At 54.3% G+C, this 22,927-nt stretch overlaps 10 protein-coding genes across 10 annotated transcripts; 7 read left to right on the forward strand and 3 right to left on the reverse strand.

Moving 5' to 3' along the window:
- Positions 1–529: 529 nt before the first annotated feature.
- H257_04077 (hypothetical protein) lies at positions 530–3,351 on the forward strand (the record flags this gene model as incomplete). The annotated part of the gene is made up of 11 exons (XM_009828454.1): positions 530–907; positions 991–1,034; positions 1,083–1,151; positions 1,201–1,281; positions 1,322–1,394; positions 1,436–1,500; positions 1,554–1,638; positions 1,911–2,545; positions 2,651–3,135; positions 3,182–3,309; positions 3,331–3,351. 11 exons carry the CDS (start codon positions 530–532, stop codon positions 3,349–3,351), a joined length of 2,064 nt encoding a protein of 687 aa, XP_009826756.1.
- Positions 3,352–3,964: 613 nt separating this feature from the next.
- Positions 3,965–4,686, forward strand: H257_04078 (hypothetical protein). Its single transcript, XM_009828455.1, has 3 exons — positions 3,965–4,003; positions 4,068–4,351; positions 4,414–4,686. Exons 1-3 carry the CDS (start codon positions 4,001–4,003, stop codon positions 4,571–4,573), a joined length of 447 nt encoding a protein of 148 aa, XP_009826757.1. The 5' UTR covers positions 3,965–4,000; the 3' UTR covers positions 4,574–4,686.
- A 240-nt stretch (positions 4,687–4,926) lies between these two features.
- H257_04079 (hypothetical protein) lies at positions 4,927–6,048 on the forward strand. The gene is made up of 2 exons (XM_009828456.1): positions 4,927–5,530; positions 5,584–6,048. Exons 1-2 carry the CDS (start codon positions 5,055–5,057, stop codon positions 5,960–5,962), a joined length of 855 nt encoding a protein of 284 aa, XP_009826758.1. The 5' UTR covers positions 4,927–5,054; the 3' UTR covers positions 5,963–6,048.
- A 156-nt stretch (positions 6,049–6,204) lies between these two features.
- H257_04080 (hypothetical protein) lies at positions 6,205–7,384 on the forward strand. The gene has a single exon (XM_009828457.1). The coding sequence runs from the start codon at positions 6,254–6,256 to the stop codon at positions 7,298–7,300; it is 1,047 nt and encodes a 348-aa protein (XP_009826759.1). The 5' UTR covers positions 6,205–6,253; the 3' UTR covers positions 7,301–7,384.
- Positions 7,385–7,890: 506 nt separating this feature from the next.
- H257_04081 (protein RarD) lies at positions 7,891–8,881 on the forward strand (the record flags this gene model as incomplete). The annotated part of the gene is made up of 1 exon (XM_009828458.1): positions 7,891–8,881. The coding sequence occupies exon 1, from the start codon at positions 7,904–7,906 to the stop codon at positions 8,879–8,881; it is 978 nt and encodes a 325-aa protein (XP_009826760.1). The 5' UTR covers positions 7,891–7,903.
- Positions 8,882–9,189: 308 nt separating this feature from the next.
- On the reverse strand, positions 9,190–14,163 carry H257_04082 (hypothetical protein). The gene is made up of 2 exons (XM_009828459.1): positions 11,357–14,163; positions 9,190–11,286 (listed from the first exon to the last, which is right to left on the reverse strand). The coding sequence occupies exons 1-2, from the start codon at positions 14,121–14,123 to the stop codon at positions 10,820–10,822; spliced, it is 3,234 nt and encodes a 1,077-aa protein (XP_009826761.1). The 5' UTR covers positions 14,124–14,163; the 3' UTR covers positions 9,190–10,819.
- Positions 9,213–10,736, forward strand: H257_04083 (hypothetical protein). The gene has a single exon (XM_009828460.1). The coding sequence runs from the start codon at positions 9,247–9,249 to the stop codon at positions 10,663–10,665; it is 1,419 nt and encodes a 472-aa protein (XP_009826762.1). The 5' UTR covers positions 9,213–9,246; the 3' UTR covers positions 10,666–10,736.
- Positions 14,164–14,871: 708 nt separating the features above from the next.
- Positions 14,872–17,355, reverse strand: H257_04084 (hypothetical protein). Its single transcript, XM_009828461.1, has one exon. It carries the CDS (start codon positions 17,197–17,199, stop codon positions 15,040–15,042), a length of 2,160 nt encoding a protein of 719 aa, XP_009826763.1. The 5' UTR covers positions 17,200–17,355; the 3' UTR covers positions 14,872–15,039.
- A 73-nt stretch (positions 17,356–17,428) lies between these two features.
- Positions 17,429–19,804, reverse strand: H257_04085 (hypothetical protein). Its single transcript, XM_009828462.1, has one exon. It carries the CDS (start codon positions 19,625–19,627, stop codon positions 17,573–17,575), a length of 2,055 nt encoding a protein of 684 aa, XP_009826764.1. The 5' UTR covers positions 19,628–19,804; the 3' UTR covers positions 17,429–17,572.
- Positions 19,805–20,133: 329 nt separating this feature from the next.
- H257_04086 (hypothetical protein) lies at positions 20,134–21,451 on the forward strand. The gene is made up of 5 exons (XM_009828463.1): positions 20,134–20,505; positions 20,563–20,727; positions 20,779–20,902; positions 20,990–21,211; positions 21,262–21,451. Exons 1-5 carry the CDS (start codon positions 20,224–20,226, stop codon positions 21,399–21,401), a joined length of 933 nt encoding a protein of 310 aa, XP_009826765.1. The 5' UTR covers positions 20,134–20,223; the 3' UTR covers positions 21,402–21,451.
- Positions 21,452–22,927: the final 1,476 nt, after the last annotated feature.

The following is a 22,927-nucleotide window of genomic DNA, read 5'->3' on the forward strand; positions in this document are numbered from 1 at the left end:
GCCTTCCTCTGCGCACGCACGTTTACACCTACCCCACTTCCGAGCCCTCGGACTTGCGTGCTTGGACGTCACGCCTCATCGACGACCAACCATGGAGGCTGTCGTTTCACAGCTCTGCACATGGACACAAGATTCGTCTGTTCTGTCGGACTTGGTGTTTGTCTCGAATGTCTCCACGAACGCGACCTTTCACTAACAATTGCCATATGCTCTATTTACTTTACTTCGTCCGTCTTGTACCCCATGTACTGTAGCTCCCACATGCAGTCTATGCTGGCCCTTTCACTGTCAACATATATTGCGTGCTTGTGGCAGTTACGCAGTTACCACGGTCAAAATAGTGGTCAAAATAGTGGGTGAGTAATTTGTTTTTGTGAACTGATCGTTTTTCAAAACATGACAAGATATATTATCGAAATAGTTTGACATGGTGTGATATTCAAACTAATTGTGACCCGGACACATGGCTCATCCAAGAGTGCCAGACGACGACAATAATAATACAGCAAGTTGTGATGCGGGTTGTGCGATGCATCGCGGCTGGCCTTGTGGCGGTGGTGGCGATAGGGCGGAACACAGCAAGGATCACAAGAAGAAGTTCCTGAGTAAGTCGCAAGCGCTGGCGACATCCAAGCGCACGGATTTACTCAAGACGCATCATGTGTTTGGATTCGCCATCGACGCGTCCAAGACGAAAAGTGCATTGAAGGCCATTGCCAAGCGCAACAAGGCAGCAGCATCTGCCAGCAAGTCAAAGAAAGGAGTGGCCAAGATAGGCAAGGCAAAGAAACAGTGTGGGATGACCACCTCGGCCAAAGCCGAGGCATTCACGAGTGGCTCCTCCACGCTCCTCACAACTTGCAACTACGGCGCCACGATGAAGTGTGCATTTTGGCTAAAAAAGACGGTGAATGCGTACCCCAATACATCACGGCTTTGCCGAACGGCAACACGACGGATGCTCGCTTCATCAAGATCGAATACCTTAAGGACGTCCTGGACATTACTGTCATTCCATCGTCGTTTGAGACGGTGTACGTTTGCTCCCGTCCTTGCATTTCTCGTTGCTAACGCAGTCGTAGTAACTTTGCCGACTTGGACCGAGATGTGAAGCTTGTCGGTCAGACCGTCCCTATCGGCACCCGTGTGCTGTACGTCCAGAGATGACTGCGCATCGCCGTCACCTATTGCATCCTGTAGTAAAGTGACCAAGGCCAGGGTACGGGGGTACCCGGACAAGGACTTCAACAACCTGCATTTGCCGCCATCGATGGAAACTTTGTAAGTTGAATGGTTCAGTTTGCTCTTTGGAAACGAGTAGGGACTTTTCCGACAACCAACTCGAGGTGTTCAACCCGTCCGAGTGGGCCGAGCTGCCTTTGACGGAACTCTACGTATGACGTGATCACTCTGGTCAATAACGTCACAGGGGTAGGGTCCTGCAGAACAACGCCTCGAACAACTGAATAACGTCACCTTTTCTCCGACGTTGCACACCATGTACGATCACGGCATTGCTGTCCCCCATGTCAAGAATAAGCAATCCCTTGCAGTATCCTCGCGGACAACTGGCTGAAGCGATTTACGAACGGCACGCAGTTCCCTGCCGCCCTCAAAACGCTGTGTGCGATACAGTTCGTTTTGGGCTCTCGTTCGTGGCCCTAACTGGGGTTTGGACTACTTTATGTGTCTGTTTTTTGTTGCCAGCGATTTAAGCATGAACAAAATCAGGCCGTTTGTGTCGTTGCCGTTGACATCTGCGATATCGCTAGACGTTATCTACATCCCCCCCCGGCATTCGTTGTTGGCAACTTGATGGAAAACACCTCAACTCCAACAACCTCGGAGCCATGGACCTCACGATCGAGTGGCCTCCCAACTTGGACACGTTAGACCTGAGCATGAACTAGCTCACGACACTGGAGGACCTGCCGCCGCTTCCGTTCAGGCTCAAGAAGCTCTTCCTCATCGGCGACACCCTCATGCGCTACGTCGTCTCCTCCGACACGTACAACCGCCTCAACGACGTCAACGCGGTCACGGTGCCCGCCATGATCGCGCCGTGCCCCGACGGGTCCCTGAAGTCCCCCACACAACCTAAAGCCAACGATGTGTTTGTGTGCGTCGCGGCCTCGTCATCCGGGTCGTCGTCGACGCTGCCGCTGGTCCTGGGGCTCGTGGGGGGTACTGTGTGCATCGCCGCGAGTGCCATGTACGCTTACAGCCGCCACATGGACAACAAGGGCAATCATCGCGGGTTCAGATCCATCTCTCCACCCCCGCTCATTGAGTTTACGTTGGACGGCATGACTACTCATACAAGTAGCAGCAGCAATGAGCCCAAGCGACGCCAGTATCCTCCTGCTGCTGAAAACGGCCATCACCAACAACCTAGGGTGAGCCACGCCAAATTGTCCAGCGACAGACGCCTCCCATCGTCCAGCGTGGGACTGCCCGAGTTTCCAAGGCTGCTCCAGCAGCATCCGTCCTTGCAACCGTATGCGATTGCGTGCGACTCGGTGGATGATCTATGTTCGTTCGTCGGGTACGTCTTCTTCGTGAATAGTCTACTATGGCATGCTTTTTTTGCATCAAAGCACCTGTTGATGGTGAGATGGGCTGGGCTAACATAGTAAATGGCTAGCTGTAGGGACACGTCGATCGGGGCGTTGGGCAGTCAACGGGTGGTGGTGAAACCTCTCTTTAGTGACCACCAAGTGGACGTTTTCACCATGTACACCACCGTCGCGCACCCAAAGATTGTGTCGTTGATGGGGGAGACGTGGGATATCAGCGGGTCTTTGAGCATCGTCATGCCGTTCTACGGCCGCGGCTGCCTCCGGTCCATGCTTTTCGCCGACGCCGTACCCCTGGGCCCCCTCTCTGGGAGCCCCGTCAAGCTTGGTCTGGCCATCGACGCGGCCGAAGTCCTCATGTTCCACCACTTTCTCCGCCATCCGTTCGTGCACTTGAATGTTTCGGCCAGCGCCGTCTATGTCAACGACCACTGGACCGCAGCATTGCGGCTCCCCGGGGTCGACCGAGGACATGTGGGGGTGCGGAAGCCGTGGGTCATCCCAGAAATCCTTCGGGCGTCGTCCCCGCATACCCCGAAAGCTGACTTGGAGTGCTCTTGTCGGTGCTGGACAGGGGGTTTGTCCCCAGTGAAAAGATACTGAAGGTGACAACGACGTCGTTGTTTTGTCCGATGACAAGCTCACGGCATTCGGCATGCAATGCCTCGACCTTGACCCGACCAAACGGCCGAGTGCCATGGACGCAGTGTACGAATTGCGCAACTTGCTACATGTATGTAGCACGATACAGTAGTTAGTGGTCTTGGAGAAGTGATGGATGTACAGTACTGTAGAGAACTGTCGGTAAATGTAACGAGCTTACTGCTCGTAGTAGTAATACAATGTATTACCGACGGGGTAGAACCTCGTTACTTCGCTATCGGCTATGGGTGCCGGTACAGTTGGGTTCTCGCATGTGGTGACGCCACGTCATATTTGTTGAAGTTTGAAGCGTCGTGTGCGTGTCTTTGCGTCAAAGTCCGGATAAGACATCGCATCAAAGGAAGGTCAATGCGTATTATCCTAATTTTGTGGAAAGTTATTTTAGGCACTAATGATGAACCTCAGTGAGGGAGGAGCCAAGACTCGATGCTATGAGACAACTGTGATGAAAGCGCCTTTACGATACGTTTGACGTACCCGTGAGGGGATGTGACAAGCATCAAGCTGCGGTTGAGCATTGTAACATTGGAGCATTAGTGGAGCGACCAACGTTGATCGGAGAACGGGCAACGTTAGGAAAGATTGAATTTTGACCAATCAGTGTACATTCTTTCTTGCCCCCTTCGCATCTCCCAAATCCGCATATAGTATTTTGTATGTGGGGAGGATTGTGGTAGAATCTTTGCGTAGAAATGGCCCCAAACTCCACGTTGCACAACCGTCACTTTTAGTTTTGTTTCCTTTCCAGTCAATTCCTAAACATGGTAAGAAATCGGTGGACGATGGAGCAGGAATGTGGGGATGGAAGTGAACGGTGAATGGTTGTAGAGCTCTGGTGTGGGTGTCAGTGACGAAGCCACGAACACGTTCAACGGCTTCAAGCTCCAAGCGCCTGATCATAAGTTCCGCTATGTCACCTTCAAGATTGAAGGCAATCAATTCGTCGTGGACAAGACCGGCCCCCGCGAACACACCTACGAAGACTTTGCCAAGGCCTTGGCGGGCGATTTGACCGTGCCCAACCCTGTATATGAATGCCGACATGGCGTGATTGACCTCGACTGCACGAGCAAAGACGGCCGCCCCGTCGCCAAGTTGGTGTTTCTCTCCTGGTACGGTCTCGTCGATGTCGTTTTTTCTGTGAAAGACATGTCTGACTTGGTGCTCTCGATAGGTCGCCTGAAAACGCGTCTATTAAGGCCAAGATGGTGTACTCGTCGTCGAAGGAAGCCTTGAAGAGCGTGTGTGTGGGCGTCGGAATCTTCATCAACGCCACGGATGCCTCGGAATTGGAATTTGCCACCGTTGCCGACGGCGTGTCCAAGTTCCTTTAAATGTCCGACTAGATTTGGCATGCTGCTAGGTAGTTGTGTTGAACAGCATGCCCGGCAGGATGCCTGGCGTGGTTTTTAACTACCCCTTCATACACATCCTTCCTTCTATACTATTTGTTGTCCTGTGCAAGCTCCCAATGTTCGCCGGCTCTTCCTCGACCCCTTCGAACTATGATTGCCCATGCATTTCCAATGCCTTCCCTCGTTCATTTCTCGATCTACTTGCAGGTGTCTACATGGATATGCATGGATCGCAGAAGTTGCTGACTCAAGTGACGTCGCAATAAATGATATTAGTTTTAAATACCTCGTGGCTTTAACGAGTCGTTGCGGCTACATAAATCAAGATATTGTTCAAACTATAATAAATTTTAGCTTTTTAAATACTTTTCGGCGTGTAATTCTCGATTTATACGTCGGTTTTATCCAATTACAATCAATCCCCTTTAAACTTGCTTTCTCGAGTCATTGATCGAGTGAGATGGGTGTTGGAAATGTCACGGTCACGATGGCGCCACCCGCCGACATTGGACTCTTTGGGGCGTGGTCCCCGTACATCTTGTGGGTCGAAGTAGGCTTTGCGGTGTTCCTCGTGCTCCTCCTCCATGCGATATACACCCAACCGGCGTGGCTCACCCAAGTCCTTCGCACACGGTTCCCATGTGCGATTTGGTGCGCGAACACCCGGCTTCCTGTCGCTGCGCTGACCATCGATGACGCTCCCAGCAACTCGACTGAGGCTATTCTCGACGTTCTCAAGGCGCACAACGTGAAGGCAACGTTCTTCATCATCCACGGCAACGTTGCCGGTCGCGAACACGTCCTGAAGCGCATCGTCGCGGAAGGTCATGTGTTGGGCAATCACTTTGTGCGCGACGAAGCAAGCATCAAAGACCCGCTCCATGTGTTCGAGGCCAAGCTCCTTCAGTGCAACGACACGCTATTGACGTACCAAAGGTAACACCCCCCTCTGATTTCACCAAGTCACCGTGTGTGGGACGCAACTCTAGCCGCATCCGATACGCCCGTCCTGGCTCTGGGTGGTTCAACAAGGGCATGGAAGGCGTGGCGGAGAAGCACGGGTACCGCTTCGTCATGGGCAGCGTCTATCCCCACGACGCTCAGATCAAGATTGCCAAAGTGAACGAGTGGTATTTGCGTGCTTTGACTCGGTGCGGCAGTCTCTTGATCGTCCACGATCGGCCGTGGTCCGTCGCCGTGTTGCGCGGGGCCCTGGAGCACTTGACCAAAAAGTTCAAGTTCGTGTCCCTAGAGGAACTCGAAGAGATCGATGCTGCGGACGACCAGAACGCCGTCGCGCTGGCCAAGAAGGTCGACGGCGACCTCCCCCAAGCTGAGGCGGAGCGTCAAACACTCCTTGAAAAGTAAATGGTTGCCACCTCCACACATTTTATACTTGCTTTCTTGCTTAGTGTGTTGTTCGTGTGGCGCCATGTAGAGCAGATGGACGTTGCATGTAGAGGAGTGTAGCGCGCATGTAAGCGCTTATCATGGGAGAGATTATCCGCCGACCTCGGATGGCGACGAATCTCTTAGCTTCAAAACCATGAGGTCGGTTGAAATACCCTTATAATCGGATACCTTGACAAATCGATGTATCGATATATAAAGGGACTGTTAAAATGTTGTGTGAGCAGTTTTACGTCCTTCTGCGGCAACATGCAGATCCAGACGTTGGCGTATGCGATCTCGGCGACGTTTACGTTCTTCACAGTGCTCATCAGCGGATGGGAGATGTGGACGCACCTGACGCAGAACCCGAGCCCGTCAAACCGCAAGTACATCTTGCGGATCTTGCTCATGGTGCCGATCTACGCTACGACGTCGTACTGGGCGCTCGTGTTCCATCCGCACAAGTTGATCTTTGAGACCATCCGCGATTGCTACGAAGCGTTTGCGTTGCACTCGTTCTACTACTTCTTACTCGGGTACCTTGGCGGTCCGTCCGTGCTGGCCAACACCCTTCGCAGCAAGAAAACCGTCAAGCACATGTTTGGCATGCAATACGTCATTCGCCCGTGGACCATGGGCAACAAGTTTGTTCGCATGAGCACCATCGGCATTCTGCAGTACATCCCCGTCAAGATTGCGTGTTCCATCGTGACCTTTATCACGTCGTTGCTGCACGTGTATGGCGAAGGCCAACTGCGAAATCCGCTGGTCGCGTACGGGTACATTTGCTTGATTCTGACCGTGTCGCAGTCGTGGGCGCTGTACTGCCTCGTGCTGTTCTACCACGCCACGGAGAACGAATTGGCGCCCATGAAGCCATTTCCCAAGTTCATGGCTATCAAGATGATCATCTTCTTTACGTTCTGGCAGAGCATGTTGATTTCACTGCTGGAAATGCTGGGGGTGATCTCCGCGTCGTGGGACATTGGGTGTCCGTCGGATTGCTGGAGCGCAGGGCAGATTGCGTCGGCCCTCGAGGACTTTATCACGTGCGTGGAGATGCTCATCTTCGCCGTGGTCCATCATTATGCTTTCTCAATCGACGACTTCCTTACCAACGTCGGGTCGCCGGGGTCGCCGTCGCAAACGCCGAAAGCGCCGCTTCTCGCCAACTTTATGGACGTGATCAACGTTGCCGACGTGAAGGATGATATTTCCAACTCGAGGAAAGAGATCCTCACCAAGAAACAACAACTCGCTGCGCAGTACGACCTGCACATTGTCAAGTCGTCGGCCGCGGCGCAACGACAGTGAGACCACGCCACTGTCGCACCCTTAGTAAATAATAACTAGTACTCATGCTTGTACTAGTGCAATAGTATGCATCGTCCATCGTCAGTCCAAGTATTATTTAGTTCTACAGTCTAAACCTAGACTTGAACGTTTCGAGCAGTTTCAAATCTCACAAGCAAACTCCAAAATGGTCTACGGGTTTATGTGTCCTGCGCCATGGCTAAAAACTGCATGTTTACTGTACTTGAAAGCCCTCTTGAACATGTCGTCGGTCGGTATAGTACTTGCCAATCTCATACAGTTGCAATTGCATCGTCAAGTACCTAACGCTATTGTAACAATGTTATAGCTTTGATGATACTTACAGTTAGTACAAAATTGCCCATTCCTTACTGCCCACGCAGCAGTTCCGCTTCCACGCTCCGCTTATTCCGACCTCATGGGGTCTTCTGAAGAAAGTCCCGCAGTCCATGATGATGGTTCAGCTCAGAACCAATACCCTTCAACATCGCAGTGAGCGACAAAAATACTCCCCACTAATATGCCTCCAAACCGACGCATTGAAACGCAGTCATGCAATGACGCCTGCTTCGTCACAAACATGCACGTCGCCAACATGTATGAATGCGAGCCCCACTAGGTACTTGCCCGGTTGCTACCATGTCGTGCTACGGAGTACTGGCGGCAGTGTTGGCCTACAGCATTTGGGGACTCTCGGCGCTCTACTGGAGCCTCCTCGCCCATGTCAAGCCGGAGCAACTTGTCTCGCACCGCATCGTGTGGTGCTTTGTGATTGTGTTGAGCATTGTGGCGGCCACGCAATGGAAATCGTTTCGGAGCTATGCCTTGTTGTGGCCCAACATCCGGCTGCATGCCGTGGCCGCGACGCTCCTGGCGACCAACTGGTGGCTCTTCGTCTGGTCTGTCCACGCCGGGTACGTCGTGCAAGCGTGCTTGGGGGGATATATCCTCCCCCTTGTGACGGTGCTCCTGGGGGTCGTGGTCATGGGCGAGCGCCTGCGCATGTGGCAAATCGTGGCAATCTGCCTTGCAGGTATCGGCGTTCTGGTCATTTCGATCGGATTTGGCGTCATTCCGTGGCTGTCGTTTGCGTTGGCCCTCACAGACGGCGCGTACGGCCTGATCAAGAAGAAATCCACGGTCGCCAGCATCGAAGGCGTGGTTATTGAGACAGGCACCCTCGTTCTGCCTGCGGTCGGCTACCTCGTGTTTGCCGAAGTGCAGGGGGTTGGGGCGTACGGACATGGCACTGTGTTTACGAACGTGCTGTTGATGGGCGGAGGAGTCTTGGCTACGACGTCGCTCATTTCGTTTGCGTATGCTGTGCACCACATGCCCCTGACGCTAGTAGGGGTGCTGCGATACATCACCCCCACGATCCAAGTATTTTTGGCCGTGTATGTCTATCGCGAGCCGTTCACGCCCGTCAACATCGTCGGGTTCGTCCTCTTGTGGGCCGCCTTGATCCTCTTTACAAGTCAAAGCTACTTCAAGCATCAAGAACAGCTGAAAGAAGAAGCGCATTCGTCGCTCTTGGCAATCGCGTCCCTGGAGGAGGCGGTGGTACATAAAGCCACATGACTATATTACGAACGTGAACCCCTTGAATTCGCCACGTAATAATGTCAATTTTTACTCTTAATCTGACAAGTCCTAAAAAGATCTCTTCATATGTTATAATTCAATATTGTTTATGTTATGATTACTGTAACGTTACAGTACTGTATATCTGTGTTCCAAAACCCTGCTCTTTGAATAAATGACAAAACGGGGTAAAACCGACGCATTTCACAACAAAACAAAGGTGATTTCTCTGACCACAAGCCGATTTTTGTCAAATTCACTTGAATTGTGTATTGTGATAACCCCCAAATGTCAATTCCAGTGACTGCTGAGTCACTTTCTTTCACTGCAGTAAGGAAGTCAGACGGTCATCGGTCGAAATCATGGAACTCCTGACGCTGACCTTTGCCATCTCGGCAGCGATGACGCTGCTGACGGTCCTCCTCAGTGGGTGGGACGTATGGACACACTTGCTGTACAACCCTCAGGCCGGCATCCGCAAGTACGTGATTCGCATGTTGCTCATGGTGCCGCTGTACGCCGTCACGTCGTACCTGGCGCTCACGATCCCCGAGCAAAAGCTGTACTTTGAAACGATCCGCGATTTCTACGAAGGGTTTGCGTTGCACTCGTTCTACTACTTCATGATCGACTTTCTCGGCGGCCAAGAAGTGTTGGCGCAGAAGTTGCGCAGTAAGAAGCACGAAGCGCACCACATGATGGGGTTCCAGTGGTGCATGGAAACGTGGAAGATGGGACCAGTGTTTGTCCGCAACAACTCGATCGGGATCCTCCAGTATATCCCGTGCAAGATCTTCATCACGGTCATGACGTTCGTCAGCTCCATCTTTGGGTTCTACGGCGAAGGCATCTACACTGACCCGACCAAGATGTACCCGTGGCTGACACTGCTTCTCACAGTGTCCCAGACATGGGCATTGTACTGCCTCGTGTTGTTCTACCACGGATGCTCGGACGAGCTACGTCCCATGCGTCCTTTGCCCAAGTTTCTCGCGGTCAAGATGATCATTTTCTTTACGTTTTGGCAGAGTCTGGTCATCGGGTGGCTCGCGCGTTTCGGTGTGATCAGCGAGAACTGGCATATTCGATGCACGGACGTGCATTGCACAGACGCGTCGAACCCCGCCTCATGCGCGTACCACGGGTGCTGGGAAGCGGAGGAGCTGTCGCCAGCGGTCAACGACTTTACCATCTGCCTCGAGATGCTCGCGTTTTCGGTCGTGCATCACTACGCGTTCAAGATTGACGACTTTTTGCGCATGGAGCGCGAAAAGAACACGGACGTGACCAACCAAGTGAAGGGGCCCCTCATGAACAACTTCATCGACGTGTTGGCGTTTACAGATATCCACCAAGACATCAAGTTCAGCGAGCAAGAGTTACTCACCGAGAAGCAACGCCTCGCGCAGCGATTTGACGACGACGTCGTGCTCAAGAAGAAGGAAGCGGCGGAGCGGAAGCGGCTGTTGGCCAAGGGACCGACGGCTACGAGCTCTGGGTGGAGTTTTTTCAACCGGTCGACGCCAGCAACTACCGCAGCAACGTCGCACACGGCGGTCGAGCTGAGCGTTGGACGAAGCGGCGCGCCGTCGTTGCAACCGCTCCAAGGCGGCGGCGGCGGCCCCAACCACACTGGTGGAGGGGGAGGGGGGGGGAATCATACTGTCAACCAACGCCGAAACAATGCCACGATCAACAACTACTCCAACCAACCGACTAAAGTGGACTTGTCGCTGCAGTACGAAGCCGCGGTGCTCTTGCAGCGACAGAATTCTGACTAAGTCGACGAGATCTGTAGCTAAACAAATAGGACTACTTGTATGTTTTAAAAGGGAGAGGGGGATGTGTGTGTGTGTGTGGTCCCGTGTTGGATGAGATCTAAATATGGCGTCGCACACAACAACTACGCAGGTCGATCGATCTGTCCTTGTGACGTTAGGGCTGGGGGCGCACTCCGCCGCCTGCCGCCGACTCGGCCGCCCGTCGGAACCGCATGACCACTGGCCGTGTCACGACTGTGAGCGCTGTGATGCAATTGTCAAACTTGAGTCCGCGAAGATCGAGCGTCCCCAGCTGGACGAGCACATCGCCCACATGCACATGCTTGAGGTGGTCGCTTCCGTCGAATGCGACAGGGTCCAGCCGGGACACGAGGGGGGCGTTGGTAACCGGATGGGGGGCAAAGAGGAGGCCGAGCCGCGTCATGTCGGGCCACTCGAGGTCATAGTACGCGTGGGGGTCGAGGGTCGGCAGCACGGGGGCGTCTCGGCGGTGGCTGCTCGTGGGGAAGACGGGGCGGGCGGGACGGAGGAAGCGCAGCACCGTCGGCTTGGGCATCGTGCTCAGCTGCGATAACGTATCCTTGAACTTTTGCTGCGGCGGCAACGGAATCCCATTCGCCCCTATAGGACATGAATTACACAAGTCAACAGTTGTGTATATGACAAAAGTTTAGTGGACGCACGGACGTACCCAAGAGCACGTCGCCGAGAGCCACCCGTTTGGCGTTGTCGTTCGTGCCAGATACCCGCGCGACCACGGCGCGTCGAGACTCTGGATGGGGTTTCAATGTCACCCCGAGCTCTTCCCCCGCCCGCCACGTGATTTCGTATTCAAACGGAACGTTGTTCTTTGTCGCAGACGATGACGACGCTGCTTTGACGCTGTCGTCGTGCGATTGAGGCAGATGGTGGTGATGCTTGCCGTGATGTTGTTTGCTGTGATGCGGCTGGCTTCGTTGGTGGGATTGGTGGTCGACAGGCGGGACATCTGGGCAGCCGCCACCTTCCACCGACAGAGGCGACTGTACCGACAAGGCATGCTGATGTCGAGAGTGGCCGTCGACGGCGGACGAAGCGGCAGATGACTGTGCACGCGCGCTAGTTTTCTGAGGGGACGACGACGCTGCAGACGGGTCGGTGGCAGATGGACTGGGATGGGTGAGGTGCCGCGAACCACCACCACCGCCAGACGGAGCCATCGTCGAAGGACGTGCTGGTTGTTGCGACGATGCTTGCAAAGCCGACGGCCCAGCTTTGTCTTTGGATGACGACCAGAAGCTTCGCGAGGGATGCGATTTCTCGACTACTTGCGCCGGCGACGATGGAGCCGCAGAGATCGATGGCGGCCCCGCCCCCACCAAACTACTCCTCAAGTCCCCCACACCCCCTCCACCGCTTCGATCTTTCTTTTTCCGCCTCGACGTCGAGTCGGGGGTTGCCGTGTCGGGGTCCGGATTGACGGGATTGTGGTAGTTCTTCTTTCCAAAGGGAAGCACAGCGTCTTTCAGAGCCGCATGCAGTTTGGCCGTGAGCGGGATGGAGGTTGTCGATGTCGGGAGGTCCATTTTCTTGAGGTCTTTCCGCTTGGGGGAGGTTGAGAGGGGTTCAAGGGGAGGCGGCGGCAGCGACGGTGGTGGCGGCGGCACGGACAGACGGCCTGCGGATAATAGTCTGATCGCAGCATGTTCGCATCGAAAACGAAGATGCAGCGGCCGCTTGGCCTGCCGCAACGTCTTGAGCGCGTCGTGGAACGGCATGTTCTCGACACACTCGTCGTTGACCCACGTGAGCGCGTCGCCCACCTTGATCGACCCCCCAAAGCCCCCGCCCAAGTGCATGCCATTGGTCGGACTGCCGCCGCCATTCACGTCGCGCTTCAGTTTGGTCGTCTTGGCTGCCCCCACGTCGGCCACGACTGTCCCGTACGCCATGGGTTTGAGTGTAAACCCCAGCGGTTGCTTCTTTTCCCAGACTTGTTCGTACTCGTCGTGGTCGTCAAGCTCGGGTCGGATCGACTCTTGGCGCAAGTCGGGGGCAAAGAACAGTGTCGCAGGCTTGACCACATCGTGCAGTTGCTTTATCGCAGCGTTGAACGTGCCACTGGCCGTGTCGTAGGCTCCGATCGAGACCAGGTAGTGGCCTGGTACGATGTCCTTTACCTGTGCGGATCGGTTCTTGCCCGTGATGCGCGTCACCTGGGGGTACGGCACTTCCTTGTTGGCCACCAAACTCACGCCCAGGGGACCGTCTTCCCAGTACACGGCGTACTTTTTGTCCAAGTCGACGGCCGGCGCCTGCGCTTCCTTGGCCAGCTCCTCCGCCGCCAGCTCCTCGATCTTGGCGGCGATGCGCTGGGCGATGCTCGATTTCCACGCAAAGTTCTTGGACGCCCCCGGTCCCCCCATCATGACGTCCATCGGCGGCGTGGCGGCATCGGACGCGCGGCGAAACGCCAACGGGCAAGGCCGCGATACTTGCTTGAGCAGGTTGATCACGTCCTTGAAAGGCATGCGGTGGGTCTCCGTGTCGCCAATCTTGACGAGGTAGTCGCCGACTTCAACCAAGTGGATGCCAAGCATCGAGCTCTTGCCCGTGATTTTGGTCACGGACGGCAGGAACAGCGGCGTCATCATGAGGCGAAGGCCCAGGAGCCCGTCTTCCCAAATCAGCTTGTACATGGCGCCCGTGGCTTGCTGGAGGGACGCCGTAGAGTGATCGAGGGACAGGCGGCGCAACGACGTCGACGACAACGTCACAGCCTCCACGGCCTCGGCGTCGTAAATGTCTTCGTCGTCCGGGGACAGATTGATGTTGGTCGGATGGAGGAGATGATGGGACACGACAGCAGGGGATGGAGAGGACTCGGAGAGTTGCGTCTCGTCCTCGGTCGTGGCCGTAAGTAGTTGCGTCACGTCGCTATTTCGGTCGCCAAACTCAAAGTTGAGGTCGCTCATCACAGATTCAAATGCACGCGCGTCAAACGAATCCCGGGCTTCGTCAAAGAACTCCCCCGACGTCGATTCGCTGGCGCCTTCGACATCACTGCCCATGATGTCGCTGTCGCTGTCGTTGAGGCTGTCGCCGCCATCACTGCTGAGAATGGATTGCCTACCTTTGTGGGATAGAACGTCGTCGTCGAGACCATCGTCTAGACCATCGTCGTCCAAGTCGTCCAGGTCCTCGTCTGGGATCAAGATTGTGTTGCGCTCGATTTCATTGTCGTCGTACTCGAGGTCGTCACTCAGGCGCTCGTTGTCATCGTCCAGCGCGGAGGCGACTTCGAATTCCAGCGAAAAGTTGCCCAGGTCCGGCGGCAGGCCTCCTCCACTTCGAGTGTTCGCGATGGCCGTCTGCATGGGGGCCAGAAAAGCTTCGATGTCCATGCCTTCACTCGTTGCGAGGACGCGTCTCTTCTCCGGTCCATGCGCGGACGAAGCGTACTTCTCCGCACCGGACATGGGGAAGGAAAGGGCAGGCGAGCCTTTTTTACCAGGGCCGTCTTGTATTATCCTGGTGTGTAATTGGTACCCAAGCACGTGATTGGCTAAAACTAAATAATTTCAAACCTCTAAGTTCAAATTCTGTCCTAAAACCTGCCACATTCAATAGTTGAAGTTCGATGACGTGGCAGCCTCACAATGCAATATTCAAGAGCCAACCGTTGAGAACCCCTAACCATCAATGAATTGTCGTTGCTGTGAATTTATAATATTAACAACGCAGAACCACCCGTACGTTGTATTAATACTTCGAAGTATTACTAGTAGTACTACTAGTACTTATTAATACTACGTAGTATTAATAGTATTAATAGTAACATAGTAACTTCTACGTAGTATTATTAATAGTAACTCGTGTACGTATACATTACTGTACACCTGCTCTCACGTAACATATCAGAATGAAACACACACTTCATGACGTACAACGTGTTACAGAGTCAGCTCGCTACGCGAAATCGATTTGCAACAGTTTCTAATTCGTATGGAGGCCAAAATGACTAGGGGTTTCGTCGCACCTTGAACGTTTTCTACATGTGCGTGGGGGTGCGCGACCTTTCGCAGCGTAGCGGAGGTATGCTTGCTTCTGATATTCGTGAGGGGTTTGGCGCATTACCCGGGGTTGGCGATAGCAAACCACTGGCGATGCGCCAAACCCCTGAAAATGAAGACTGCACTTCGACCTAACTTATGTACTGTAGGTTCCTGAGCGCCGGGGTTCCGAGGTGTCAGGCTCTTCGTGGGGCACGTCGTTGTGTATACATTGCATTTGTTTCAAGGTAAGTAAGTGATATTTCATGCGCAAAGCGCCAATCCTAATTCCTGCCAGCACACTAGCGCAGCGGCGTGTTTATAATGTCACTGTGAATTCGACTCAAAATAGAAACACTTCCTTGTGAAAGTCGAACCGGCACTTGTGACTATACCATTGGGCTTCTTGCACTAACCCCGGCGGTCCACACGCCATGACAGCAACTTTGTCGTGCAGGGCATATCGCTCCACATTCAGAACTTCGTCCAACACGAGCTTCCCACCGTGGTAGGCAACGTAGTCGCCCGTGTGGCACTGTACCGCGCCGTTCGTCTCCGCCGTAGTCACATAAAACGTGGCTTTGACATTTGGGGGTAGCGGAAACATGACTTCGCTCGCCACGAGCAGGTCGTCGGGGGTTCGAACCGTCCAATGTAAGTGCAATGCGAGTCCTCTGTTTGAATCATGTTTGTGAACGTGGCATCGATTCACAAAGCTGAGCAGGGGCGTGATGCCGACGCCGCCGGCAATCAGCACCACAGAGTCGTACGTTTGCTTGTCAAAGTTGATTACGGGGTGGCCATACGGTCCGTCCAGCACGACATCTACGGTGCCCGCCCGACTTTCGGCCACAAGTTGCACCAACTTGTCACCAAAGGACCTGCTGGGACTGTCGCTTGTCGACTTTGCACCAGACGATGCCTTGATGCAGAACGCCATGGACTCGCCATCGGGCGTGACAATGGCAGAGTACGGATGCCATTCCAATGTCGACACGGACGGGACGTTGACCCAAAAGAACGCGCACGGGTTCGCTTCCATCACCCACTTGGCCGTCTCACACGTTCGCGGTAGGATTACAAGGGCCGAGTTGGCGCCGTGAGTCGTGGCGATGGCAGTGATCTTGTTCCAGTAAGCCCCGAGACGGAAAAGAGCGGTTACGGCGTACACGGTCGCGGGGAAGATCATGGCGTAGAGGCACGAGGGACTGTGCAGCATCACAAACACCAGCCCGACGACGGCCGCGACGCGGTGGTAGTAGTAAAACAGTTCGTAGCATGCCCGCCGCACGAAACTATGGGCCAAGAGCGACAGGCTGGCAAACGCGACGAACGCGACGAAACCAAACAGCGGCACCGCGTCTTGGCTGCCGTACTCGTCCGTCACCAGCACGTCGACCTCTTGCACGAGCCACAGCACGAGAAAGTGGACAGTCGACGCGACCACACACAACCGGCCGAGCCACCGGTGAAACTTGACGATGCGTTCGTGAGACGTGCCAAAGATGCGCTCCCAGTGCTGGCCGCGGGCCACGGGTAGCATGAGAAACATCAAACTCACCAAAGCCACATGTCCTGCAACAAGCGACGCCAGGCGGGCGAGGGGCGCGGACGGGAACGCGGAGGTCACCGTGGCGCCGACGGCGACCAACCCTCCAACGTACACCCCCACCACGACGGCTTCTCCGAGTTTGATATCCTGCATCCACGACAAAAAGAACGTCGGGTGCTGCTTGGCGGGGGCGCATATGGCGCGAAGGGTCACGACCGTCGTCCACTTGCCCGATGAGTTCGTGACAACGAGGCCGAGGAGTATCATTGTGGTCAATATGATTGCACTGATGAGCGCTGTGGAGTACTTCATACTAGATGACGGATCGGACAAGGACAAGGCAGTCGTGCCCTTAGTATCTTGGCCCGTGGTGGATGCAAAGAGAACTTTGACCGACCCGTCCTTGGTGTGCACCGCCGGCCACGCTCTGTCTGCGTACGCCCACTGCACCGTAGACGCCACGGTCGGGTTGATAGCAACGTCGTAGACGGATCCAGACGCCAACGTGCGCTCAAACGTGAACGAGATGAGCCCGTTGACCATGCTGCTTTGCGACACGTTCATGCTGGCCTGACTCGACTGCAGAGGCACCGTATTCGACGTGTACCCCTTCATCACGTACAGCTTGGTCGTGGCACCCGCCGTCTCAAATACCACTGCGTTGTTGGCAGGGCTGGTGACCATCTTGGTGGATTTCGTGATCGCGACAGACACCCACTTGGCCGTGGCCCGTTGAAAATACACTTGAATGCACACGTTGGCACCTTTCACGAGGCTTCGCATGGTCATGGGTCCGACAGCCACCGTCGACTGCAGAGGAAAGAGTGGGTCAGCACACGCTGATCCGTTGGAAGATGTTGAAGGCACAGTTGTTGTATTCGTTGCCGCCAGTCCATGCGGAAGCAACGAATAGGCAGTGACGAACAACCAAGCTAGCAGTCTTGATCTCATACGTTCTGTGGACGTGCAAAGTGCAAATGAAGCTACAGTAATGCAGGATACCTATGTGTGCCTCACGAGGGGCAGTTTGAACAAAGCGAACTCGAGGCCAACTTACTGGCCACCTCGTGCGACTGAGAAAATCGTTTCCGTCGCAACGCCTTCCACGTATTTTCAGTAAGTACAGTACTACAGCTGTATTCGAATACGATCTAGAACAACAGGTGCAATATATCGCACCAATCATAGTCGGTTTTGGGGCACAATTCGTTGCTCAGCGATAGCCAATGATACAAATGTAGAACATACCATCGTGTCCACATCTTTGGTTCAAATGAAGGCAGACATTTCTGGTGTTAGATAAACGTTCAGTACATCATGCCAGCTAGAACGCAAATCCTTCCTTGTGAAAGGCAAACCCACAAGCATGGCTGAACCACTGGGCTTCTTGCACCAACGACGGTGGGCCACACGCGAGTACCCCCACAGACGTCGCGTTGACACTGAGGTACCTCGTGTTGTTGATGATATCGCCCATCACTGGCTTGCCATGCACATACGTGACGGAGTCGCTGGAGCGGCGACAGCGCACCGTGCCGTCCTCCCTCGCTTGACTGACATAAAACGTCGCCCGCACATTCGCCGGGAGTGGAAACATCAAGCCTTCTGCCACGAGCAAGTCCTGGGCCGACCGTACGACCCAAAACAAGTGCAGTGTACGAGTCCCCGTCGTCGTTTGACTGAACCTGTTGATCACACTGAGGATGGGCGTGATCCCAACCCCCCCAGCCACCATCACCAGCACGTCGAACGTTTCCAGTTCTATGGACGGCTTCCCGTACGGACCCCCCACGAGGACGCTCAACGTTTGGACGGTGGCGGCATGCAGGACCACGCGGTCCACAAAACCCCCCGCCCCCATCGACTTCATGCAAAACGAAATCGACTTGCCGTCGCGCGTGATGATTGCCGTGAACGGGTGCCACTGTAGAAGCGAAATGGCCGGCATGTTGACCCAGAAAAACGCACATGGATGGACTTCTGTCGCCCACTTGGTCGTTTGCGCGGTCGCGGGCAGCGTCACCACCACTGATGTCGAGCCATCCACGGCGATGGCGGCGTCATGGTGGTTCCAATACGCACTGACGCGGCCAAGAGCGGATACGCCATACACGATCAGCGGAAAGAGCATAGTGAACTGGACCGTGGAGCTGTGCAGCATCACAAAACACAGCCCGACGACTGATGCCACCCGGTGGTAGTAATAAAAAACCTCATACATGGCGCGGCGAATGGGCTCGAATGCCAGCAGCGCCATGGACGCAAACGCAACGTACGCCAGCAACCCAAACAGTGGCACCGCCTCCTGGGACCCGTACGGCTCGACCGTCGCGACCGTGACGCGATTGGCAACATTTAGCACCAAGTGCGCTGTACTTGTCACGACACAAAAGAGCCCAAGCCACCGGTGGAACTTGAGTAGCCGCTCGTGGGACGTGCCAAACACTAGCTCCCAGTGCTGGCCTCGGGCGACGGGAAGGAGGAGAAACGCCAGCGATTGCAAAGCCAAGTGGCCCAATGCTAAACTCCACCGATGCAACTCAGAGTGATCGATGAATGTCGTGTACACGTTCGAACAAACGACAACGCCGCCTCCAACGTACACGAGCACGACGACGGCTTCCCCCACTTTGAGCGGGTTTGCCCTAAAGGGCGATGCGCGCTTCGATGGGGCAATTACAGCCGCCTGGGACCACCGACGCCACGTAGTCTCGTACGTGGACAGGAGGCCCAACCCCATCATGACCGCGAACGCAACGACAATGATCGCAGGGGTTATCGGTGTGTACGCGACTGACTTGACGACAATCGTGGACGACGCCAACGTAACTTGAACGTCGCCGCATTCGACGTGTTTGGCAGGCCATGTGTGCGTACCGTACCCCCAAAGGACGTTGGTCATGGCAGCGGGGTCCAGGGCAACGTCGAAGGGGGTCGAGCTCGCCAATGGCCTTTCAAACGTGAATGATATCGCACCGCCGGACGTAACACTGCCTTGGGTTTGAAGGATGCTGGGTACACCCGGCTGCACCGGCACACTTTCGTAGCTTTGCATGAGGTGCAAACTCGTGATCGCCGTGGCCGCATTCAGCACGACGACGTTCGTGACCGGATTGTTGACCATGTAGGCGGTTTTGGCAAAGCCCACCGCCACCCAGCGCACCGTGGCGGCGGCGTTCGGAAACGTTACTTGCGCACACATGGTGGGTCCTTTGACGAACGTGCGCATGGACATGGGGCCGAGGACGAACGCGGGCTGGAGGGCAAAGAACAGATCGTCCGCGCAACCAGATGAAGACGACGAATTGGTAGTCGTGGTGGTGTTCCCAACGCCGGCGACGACCACTGCAGCCATGGCCACCGCCATGAAAACGAACATCCTTGTTGTTATTGTTGGTGGCGGCGTCGTTGTCGTCGAGAGGGGTTCAAATAAGGGGGAAAGGCGCAAGGATGGTGACACGCCTCCCGGCTTGGTTGATCTATTATCTCGATCACGGGAGGTTTCGTCGACAACGGCGGTGCGCTGAAAATACCCCACGACGTAACCACCCGTTACACAGAGTATAAGGTCAGTTACATTCATTTGTTTGTATATGTGGGTACATTTCAGATAGCAAGCTGGATCCAAAAATAATATGAACTCGAACGACTGTGCAAATGATTATAATGCCAGTCTAGTGTATCGCTGAATGTTAACAACGCGGCCCACTTGGTTCACAAGCCCCACGGTGGGAAGCTATGTACAAGCAAGCAATTATAAAACCTCCAACACAATTGAGGAATTCATGTTAAGCGAAAGGATAAGATCACAAGGTAACGATACAGTATGGTGTCCCGAATCTTCCACCGACTCACACGAGGCCAATGAAAGTGCCTGTGTACGCTATTTATATTGTCAACAGCAGCGGCGAACCTTCGCTTGTCGTCATGGATAAGGATGCACTCTGCCTCTGACGGCATCTCGCGATTGTCGGCATGAGTGGCAAAGGCGCCTTGGACAAACGGGCCGTACTCGCATCGTTCAAGGACCGAGTGCTGGCAGCTCACCCCGAAGCCGATTTAATCGAAAATGGTTTTGTTGTCGATGGTTTTCTCGACTCGACCCTCACGCGATACTTGGAGGCTCGCAACTACGTCGAAAACGACTCGATGAAGATGATCACGGAGACGCTGGCGTGGCGGCAGCAGCATCAAGTGGCCACCATCATGGAGCGTCCGTTGGCACAAGAAAAGGTGGACGCATTGCGCAAGTATCACGTAAGCATGCCGATGCGAACGTATGTATTCCATGTCCAACCTAAACGATGACGGTAGCCGCAAGGCGAACACGGAGTTGACCGTGACGGCAACATCTTGTACGTCGAACGCATGGGGTACCTCGATGCCGAGCACCTGATGAAGCACGTCACGCTAGACGAAGCGGTGCACTATCACATTCAAAAGTACGAGTTCCAACACCACGTGACGTTCAAAGACGCGGTAAGAAACGAGTCGTCGCGTACGCATCGTGCTGACGATGCTTGGGTTTAGACAGCCGCACAAGGGCGCGTGGTGAACAAGATGACTGTCATTTATGACATGCAAAACGTGGGGCTGCACACGTTCAAGAAGGTAGTGTTTGACTTTGTCAAGCAAACCAGCGCCATCGGCCAAGGTAACGTTAGTACAGGAATCCATGTCAGTTACATTATTGGTGTGGTGCAATGTGACTTACTGCGACATATTGTGCACATTTACCTAGATCATTACCCCGACACACTGAGCAAGGTGTTTATCGTGAACGCACCCTTCTTCTTCTTCACGACGTGGAAACTTGTCGAAGTGTTCCTGAATCCCACCACACGCAAGAAGATTCACTTTCTCGGCGGCGGCTTCAAGAACGAGCTCGTGAAGCACATCGATCCGACTCAACTGCCAAAGTGGCTCGGCGGCACCTGCGAATGCTTTCCATCACGACCGCACGGTAACGAACGATACGTCCACCTGCGGTGGTCTTCAAGGGGGGATGTCTAGGGGGATGCATTTCGTGTGTTGAAAACACGCAGACCAAGGCTTGCTTGGCCATGGATGAATACCTCCTGGCCAAGAAATTGGCAGCCTCCCTCCTCCCTGAAGCCCCACTTGGTCCAGTGATGGCCACAGCACCCCAATAATTATGGGACTTTGTATTAATAGTTAACTACAGTAAGCTTTCCTTCGTCCACTTGATCGAATACAGATTATGTCGGCAAGTCGGTCTCAACGACGGACCCTGCAAAGGTAATGAAGGTAGTTGATCCCGTTACTGTAGTGTTGCACTAAGAAAACCCCGTTAACGTTACCATTGGAGCACATCCTCCCGGACATGGCCATAAATTCAAACCGCCGCAAGTAACCCTACACCCACAGTTCTTGGTAAAATATTACTCCGGAGTAATCACATAAAAATTGCGAAAAGTGTTCTACACCCGCGGCTTTCGGTAGAATATTGGTCGCCCCAACGCATTCCTTGTTGAGTGCAATAAAATTTGTCGAGTGTACCTGCGGGAATGTCGTTGAAAAGTGAGGTATAAGGAGTAGATGTACTACCATGTACCGTATATAGGTCCAGACATCCATATAGGTTCGGACTCCCATATAAACTAATGAAATCAAAGTATAAATGCTTACAAGGTATCCTTCGCGCGTATAATACCCCCTACAATGTATAAATACTCCATCATCACATAAAGTATTCATTTATAGAGGTTTTTTGTCGATCAAACTCGCGCGCTCCATTCTTGTCCCCCGCTGCCATGACCAACGACACCCCCAGCGCCACCACTCGCCGCAAACCAACTGGCCGCCCTGTCTCCAAGTATGGACGCAAAGCACACGTGGTCAAGTTCAAGTACAATACTGTGGACTATCAGCATAAACTCGATGTAATCCATCAAGTTGCTGATGTTGGCATGTCTGCGTTCCTGGACTCGTACTGTGTCAATGCATCTACCACTCTACGCGAAACGACACGCAAGAAGGTGTATGCATGGATGAAGCAAAAGGATCTCATCGAAACCATGGCTGCTGCCCCCCGCACTGCTCAGCAAAAGTGCTTTCGTGAACGCGGGATCGGAACGACATTGCCTGTGCACGAAGAAGAGCAGTTGGCTCGGTGGGTGCATGGCATGCGGAAGGATGGCATCCCGGTCACGTACAACATGCTACAAATCATGGCGTTAGAGACGGCCATTGATGTCGGCCTGTCCGAAGACGAGTTCAAGGGTGGCTGGCACTGGATTCAAGGGTTCAAGCGGCGACATGGCCTCACCTTCCGCGCAAAGACCCGCATTGGCCAGGACTCCAACCAGGACGGCGCCGACACGTTGAGTGCCTTCTCCGAGCGTGTCTTGCTCACGGCCATTGCCAACGACGTTCAGGTGATCTACAACGCGGACGAAACCGCCGTGAACTATGAATACCTGCCGACCAAGACTCTGAACGCGGCCAAGGAAGATACCGTTTGGGTCAAGTGCGGGGGGAAAACGAAGGAGCGTGCGACTGCGATGCTTCTTGCAGACTCTACCGGCCGAAAGTACCCTTTGTTCCTGGTGCTCAAAACAACCAAGTCCAAGGTCAAGGAGGTCGTCCAAGAGAACCTTACCTGGCGGAATGGCTTTGGTCGGCGTGTCTGGAGTGAGGTCGAGCCCCTTCAAGATCG

The sequence above is a fragment of the Aphanomyces astaci genome (assembly GCF_000520075.1).
Source record: "Aphanomyces astaci strain APO3 unplaced genomic scaffold supercont1.7, whole genome shotgun sequence".
Taxonomy (NCBI): domain Eukaryota; phylum Oomycota; class Saprolegniomycetes; order Saprolegniales; family Verrucalvaceae; genus Aphanomyces; species Aphanomyces astaci.